The 7560-nt window shown below is 47.2% G+C and overlaps 1 protein-coding gene across 1 annotated transcript; it reads left to right on the top strand.

Moving 5' to 3' along the window:
* On the top strand, positions 2011-7300 carry LOC8068803. Its single transcript, XM_002442238.2, has 2 exons — positions 2011-2205; positions 4420-7300. The coding sequence occupies exon 2, from the start codon at positions 4454-4456 to the stop codon at positions 7121-7123; it is 2670 nt and encodes an 889-aa protein (XP_002442283.1). The 5' UTR covers positions 2011-2205; positions 4420-4453; the 3' UTR covers positions 7124-7300.

Below are 7560 nucleotides of genomic sequence, written 5' to 3' on the forward strand. Positions count from 1 at the left end.
AAAGAAAATTACCGGGAGTTGGAGAAGAGCGTTGCAGCTCACCCAAGGTGTTCTTATGGCCGGAGGAAGCTCTGGAAGACATGGCTACGTGCGGCGACAGAAGAAATCTCAGCGAGATCTGAGAAATCACGATATGGTGTCTAGGGCTTGGCTAGACCGCGTAGATAGGAAAAAGGAGGCCACGAGGGTAAGCACAAGGCTTTATAGGGCTCGGTTAGGCGTAGAAGGCATCGAATCCCAGGGGAACCGGATTCTCGGCCGATCGGTGGAGAGTCCCGATCTGTCACGCTAGAGAAGAAGGGGAAAGCCGCTGCTAGACGGGGCCGAGGTGTCAGCGACCGGAAGGGGGAAAGGGGAGGGCGCGCGCGCGCGTCATGGGCTCGGCTCGCTACTGGGCCTGCGCGCTGAGAAACTGGGACGAGAGAGAGGAGAAGTCAGGCCTTCGGGCCAAGAGGAAGGGTTTCTCTTTTTTTTCTCTATTTCTTTTCCAAAGCATTTTTAAAAGAAATTGAATTCAACTAAATTAAGACAAGCACACAACAATAAATTATGTCCGAGCATGAATGCAAAAACGTGTTCCTAAACTTATGATAAATTTTGATTTCAACAAAAATTATTTATGCGCTACATTAAATGCTTACAAAAATACTTAAATAAATACAAATTAAACCCTATTTATTGAAAATCAAATTTTGGGTGTTACAACGAACCGGGACTAAAGATAGGCACCCAACCGAAACTAAAGGTGCCCTCCTTTAATCCCGGATTGCTGCTCCCAGTTGGAAAACCGGGACTAAATGAGTTTCCCAACCGGGAGTGGAGACCGTTTATGTACTAGTGGTGGTAGTGTTTTATACTACTACTAAAATACACTAGGAGAATTCCACCTTTGGTGGTAGTGTTTTATACTACTACTTAAATACAATAGGAGAATTCCACCCTTTTAGTAGTCGTTGCTTAGGAGCGGCTGGCGAAACAGGCCCTACAAACGCTCTTTAGCTGCCCCTACAGATCGGTATTGTAGTAGTGGACGAAGCTCCCCACCCCCAACCTCAAATGCAACAAAACATGCATGGGTAGGCCAGGGCCGGCTAAACGCAAGCATTTTGATTTACAATGGAAAGCGTTGTTTGTGCAGTATAGTTATAGCTACTGTAGTAAAATAAATCATCAACGATCCACTTGCATGCAGAAAACTGTACGTCAGTGGATTAGCATGTAGTGCGTTCGATTTAACAAATTAATGGCGATGATTGATGCATGGTGGCAATGATAGTTAATTGTTAGAAAGCCTTCTTGATTTAATATACACCGCGGGTGCACATGTTAGGTGAAACATTATATATGTTTATTGGTGTCAGGGTTGCCGGCAACTATATCTGTCAGTATGCGGGCATTGTTAGTCGACCGTCGTTAGGACGTCCGAAAAGGATGTTAGCTATGTAGATGTGAAGGTGAGACGCAAAAGTAAAGACTATTTTATATATATTTATTTTTCTTTGTATTATTGAACTCAGTCCTCTCTTAAATGTTTGGATTACGTAAAATAGGTAGGTTATTTGCTCGTCGCTAGTGACTACTCTCTTCTATTTTTTTTTTTGTCTCTACATCATAATAGCTAATAACAAAAAGCTAATTGTTCGGGACGTCCTTAGTACTGACCGGGGGAAAAGAAGTACCATGTTTGTCTGATATGACATGGTCCCTGATAGATACATTTAATTTAATTTATCTGATGGATCGGATGGTGGTAACCATAATCTTTACAAAAAATATATAGCATTAGTAAAATATACAGTAGTCCTTAAACTTTTGACGATTCTTAATTGGGTCCTTGAACTAAATAAATTATGGCCAATGCGAGTCCTCAATCTAGTGTGGACTTTCATCTGGGTCCTCCAACAAAGATGGTGATTATTTAGGGGTGGAGTGGTTGGCTGGTGCTCCGATCCGATCCGAGCCACTGGCTTGCCTTATTAGATCCCATTCACGCTACTAGCAGATCGAGCTGTGTCTTGTCGATCAGCTACTTGATCGATACAAATAGAGAGGGTCGAGGGAGTGTGGAAATCTGCTGCTGATCAGTCCCTATACATACGACATGGTACTCAACCAACTTAGGTAGATACTTATCCTCCGATCCTCCATTATCATCATCAATTCATCATCATCGACTGCCAGAGATCAACACAGGAGGCGATCGAGGTACATTAATTATTATTGGACTGATCTTCTTAATAACCTTATTCTATCTAGCTACGGATAGTATACTGCTTGTTTCCTTCAGTTATATAAGTCAAACTTGCATGCATATGCATGCATTGCACACATGATTAGTTTCAATTCCAGATGATATCGACCAGCCTGTGTCAAAGACATCATTTATGCCGTATGGTCGACGACGCCTGCTGTCGTCTCCATTTCATGCATGCCACTCTTAATTATATAGTCTCGTCGTAGAATTCAGTCGATCTGTTCTGCTGCTACCGCTAGTAGCTACTACCACACTTGCTTGTGAACGAAGATGCTGTCGTTTGGTTCGTTCGGCGGCCATGGCTACCTTAGCTCATCATTCTAGTTCATTTTGCTACTACCACACTTGGTTATGGCGCCGATCTATTTGGTCCTAGGCGTGGCAGGCAGTGGCCGGTAGCCAAGCACCCAGCTAGCAATCTAACTATATATGAGTTGACGTCATATACCCATCGAGCGAGGCGGGAAATCATCTCAAGGCCTTGGATGTGAACCGGATGACGTCAGGGGAGCGGGCGAGGCAGAAATCGCTACTGGCGAACAGTGTGTGCCCGAGATGCGGTCAGGCGAGGCGGAAATCGCTCCTGGCGAACAGCTTGCGCCCGAGATGGGGTCAGGCGAGGCGGAAATCGCTATACTGGCGAACAGCATGCACCCGAGATGGGGTCAGGCGAGGCGGAGGTTGTCCCTAGTCCCGGAAATTTAGTTTTGCTGTGTCGTTAATGAAATTTACCTAGGTATCCCTGATATTAATACCGAACACGACACACATGCTAACCCGGCTAACCACATAAGCACGCACTAACCACTCGCCACACACACGCGCTAACCAGGCTAGCCGCGTACACCCAGGCTAACGGCACACGCTAATCACGTACACATGCAAATCCTACAGCATGCAAAATCAAGTGTGTAAAGTTACATACAAAATAATATGGTAATTCATAAATAGTATAAAGTTATAAAATAAAAAGTTTTACCATAACAAACAGGCATCGCGTGCATCAATCAAATCTAGCGAAAATATTTTTATATCTAAAACTTTCCTTATTTATCCCATTTTATGAAATAAAATAAATAATATATATACATTTTCAATTTGCCAGATTTTTACATTAGTGACGTTCCTAGACAGTCATTAGTGACGCAGAAAACATGCGTCACTTATGTTGCGTCTGTGATATAGATATTTAGTGACACATTTTTACGCGTCTCTCATCAGCCTTTATGAGTGACCCGTTCAGTATATACGCGTCACTAATGACTCTTTAACAGCGACACATACAGGGAAAACACGTCTCTGATAAAAGTTATAAAAAACAAAAAAAAGATAAAACTTAAATCACTGTTTTTATATGCAGCAAGATAGAAAACAAATCCACACTTTTTCAAACAAGATCAACTAATTCAATACAAGATTCACAATCTCAATTCCATCCAAATAGGCCACTGTGCTAGGGCTGTAGAGAAATCTAAATTTTAGAGTTTTGCATACTACTGTCATGCCGCTGTGAAGATGCTAACGTCCTTGCCGACTATGAAGATGCCAACGGTCCTTGCCGGAGTCCTAGTAGCCCACCATCTCATAGCAAATTTGGATGTGCAACAATTACAAACTATCAGTAGTATCCATGCCGGTTAATTTTGCTCGATATTAACATATTCACAAATGACTACCATGTAAAGTTCATATTATGTGTCATCAAGCAGGTCCTAGCCATTAACTCTTCCGAGTTCTAGAATAGATATCCGCTGAAGTTCTGGCAAACTTTTCCACTGTGGCTTGCGAACTGTTCCTAGAAACAACTACAAGTAGTAAGTTAAAAATTTCAGCTACCTAGCATAGCATCATCTAACTGGACCATTTCCTTATCTTCCAGCAGCCTTTTTATGCAGCACTATATGTAAAATTATAGTCTACCTGAGAAATAGCACGATCAAAGCATCAGATTAACATTTAAAAAATGACACTACCAGGTCACATTTTCCATATACCTCAAATTTTCTCAGCTCTGAAAACATGAGGTCAAGGTGATCTCAAGTTCCTGTGCCAGTGATAGCAAAAAATGGCAGAGGAGAACACCTAGCAAGTAAACGAATAGTCCATAGTTTTCTGAAGTACCATAGCAAAGCCCTTCAATAATATATAGTTTGATATGGGTGCAGGTCGCAGGGAGCTTAATTGTAGCGTGGATCGGCCATGGTGTGGCTCGGAATGATCCTGGCTATGATTTTCGCACAGTTGGTCCAGTGGTGGAGCGAATGGGGGTTCCGGGTCACTGTCCTCGGGAGCTTAGGGGCAAATGTGGTCGTCGCCATCCTGTCCGGGACACGGCGGCGCTTGGCTCCCGGCAAGTTGTGGGGGTTCCTAGGCTTGGCGGCTAAGTCGTCGCTGTGGCTTGCATACCAGGTCACCGAGGCAGCCACGACGAACGCAATCGGCAGCCTGTCCCTGTGCGGCTCCGATGCGTCGGAGGAGGAGAAGCTGGTGGTGGCGTTCTGGGCCCCGTTCCTCCTGCTGCACCTGGGCGGACCAGACAACCTGACCGCCTACGCTCTGGAGGACAACAAGATCTCCAGCCGCAAATGGCTTGAGATGGTCACTCAGATTGCGGGGGTCATTTATACCATCAACAACAACACACATCGCGGTGTTCGCAGCTGGACTCTGCTACTGGCGGCGTCCGTCGTCATGCTCTTCTCCGGCGCCGTCAGGTACGTGGAGAGGGTCATGGCGCAACGGAAAGCCAACTTGGACAGCATGCAGGAGGACGCCAGGTCGTCAAGCAGCAGCGAGGACGACTTCAAGATGCTGAAATGCATAATCAAGAGGAACAAGAGGCTGGGGCGGTCGCTCCGCGACAGAGAAGCGCTGCTCCTTGCTCAGGCTCTCTTCCCCGTCTGGCGCCACGCCCTGGTGGATTCTTCTGTGAATCCAGCTTCACCAAGGCAGCAAGCCAGCGAGATGATCCTGTCGGTGTCGGAGTCGGATGAGCGGGAGCGCAAGTGGGACTGGAAGAGCATGTGCAAGGTGGCAGAGATGGAGCTCTCCCTCATCTATGACTTCCTCTACACCAAGGCGATCCTGGCACACACCTGCTACTACTACCTCGTCCGCTTGTTGTCGCCCCTCTGCACTGCCGCTGCCGCATTTCTGTTCTGGCTCTGGCTTCATCCTGATGATCAGCAGCAGCAGCAGCAGCAGCCACAGGTCAGGGGATCTTTCACCGGGATCACCTACGGCTTGCTGGCCATTACCTTCATCATGGATGTGGCATGGCTGCTGAGAGCTTTCGGGTCGACATGGGCGTATGCCTACCTACAGGAGCTGGCACCAGCCTGCCTTCGTGGCCGGGCCGCCGGAAGAAGATGGTGGTGCAGCCTCCACCACATCGCCGTCCGCCTGGACCCGTTGCAGCTATTCTGCCGCCATCCGATCAGCCACAGGCGGTGGTCGGGCACCATCGGCAAGTACAATTTGCTGCACGAGTGCAGTGCTGCCACCACTAGGCAATGTCATCCAGAGTGGTGGCCGGTGTCCATGACCGGAGACGACAAACCCAAAGAGATGGGGTATCTGTCTAAGCTTCCTGCATGCGTGAAGGAACTGCTGTTCCCGCGAGTGACGGAAATATTGCAGCAGGCCATTGAGGAAAAAAAAGATGGTGAGGATAAAAAAAACGACGAGGAAAAGGAGAAGGAGAAGGAGAAGGAGAAGAACAAGGACAGGTACCAAAGGATGCACATCAGGAAAGAGTGGGGCCACCAGGCCTTACGCAGTGCACCTGAGCTAGTCAAAACCAAATTGCCGCTGTCGGAAATGGACCTACTATTCGGCGAGGAATTCGTGGAGGACGTCCTCTTGTGGCACATCGTCACCTGCATGGTCCTCCTACTCCCGCACATCGGAGACGAAGCAAGGAAACATGCGTGTGCAATTGAGGTGATGTCGGAATACATGATGTTCCTGGTTGCTGTCCGTCCACAAATGCTACCTGGACTTGTCCTCCACAGCCAGTTGGAGGTAACCCGCAACAAATTGGTTGACATATGGGATGGTGCTGAGCATGGTAACAAACTACCAGATAATGAAAAATGGAACATGAAAAACAAAGAAAAGCTTGCCATGATCCTGCGACGCCTAACGACCGAGAAGCCCGATGAGACTGAGGAAGTATGGGTTCATCCAGTTGATCCTGATGAAGGTACGGAACTTCTAGTGCGTGCAGTAAAAGTATATTTTAAACTGTCAGGCGACAAGGAACCTGGTGTAAAAAGCAGCGGAGATGCGATGTGGCCTCGTCCGCTGCTACCAGGTGAGATGCTCCAGTTCATCTTCAATGTGTGGGTGGATAAGCTGGTCTACGCGGCCGTCCGGTGCAGCAGGGAGGCCCATGCCCAGCAGCTCACAGCCGGTGGCGAACTCACAACCGTGCTCTGGATGCTTGTCCAACATGCTGGCCCGTTTTGCATCGGAGAAGCAGAGAAAGCCTACATCATCGGGCCTGTGCAGCCTGGTAAGAAGAAGGAGGCTGAGGAGAAGAAGAAGAAGAAGGACGAGGAGGAGAAGAAGAAGAAGGATAAGGCGGAACCTCGGCCTCCGCCGATGGCTCCACCTCCGCCGATGGCTCCATCTCTACCTCAGCCTTGGCCTACTCCTCCGCCTCCGTGCTGCCCGGTGTGCCCTCCGTTCCACCACCCATCATACCCACCCGTGTGCACTCCATACTACAACCCATCATGGCCCCCCATGTGCCCTTGGTACCCTCAGTGTCCCCCACAACATGAGAGACCAGGAGACGAACCTGAGGAAGCCAGAGAAGATGAACACCAAGATTCTTCTTCTTCTGACGAGGAGTCCGATGAATAATTTGTTGCATTATTGTAATGTAATCGTATTGTATTAATACCTGCTCTTGAACGAGAGTCCAAACTACGTATAATATTCTATATGGCGTGGCACTAGAAGAATGGCCGGCCTCTTATATTTTTTTTTTACAGAATAAAGTTGTACCGAATGATGAGGTTCGGATAAATAAAGCTAGGATAGAACAAACTCTATGAATCTAATACACGACCGACCTTTACACCTGTCCTAGCTGCGCTCTGGCAACCAAGCATCCCTTGCTTCGAATACACTATATATCACTGAACCAAAGAGAACATTTCTTCTTATTGATAAATGCGTTAGTGATACACACACACTACACCATACACCTGGATGCATGCATTCCCTAATTTCAAACTTTACACCATAGCAAAACATATATAGCAGCTAGTTCGAAAGCATTTGCGCTCCACCAGGAC

Source organism: Sorghum bicolor, chromosome 8 (assembly GCF_000003195.3).
Source record: "Sorghum bicolor cultivar BTx623 chromosome 8, Sorghum_bicolor_NCBIv3, whole genome shotgun sequence".
Taxonomy (NCBI): domain Eukaryota; kingdom Viridiplantae; phylum Streptophyta; class Magnoliopsida; order Poales; family Poaceae; genus Sorghum; species Sorghum bicolor.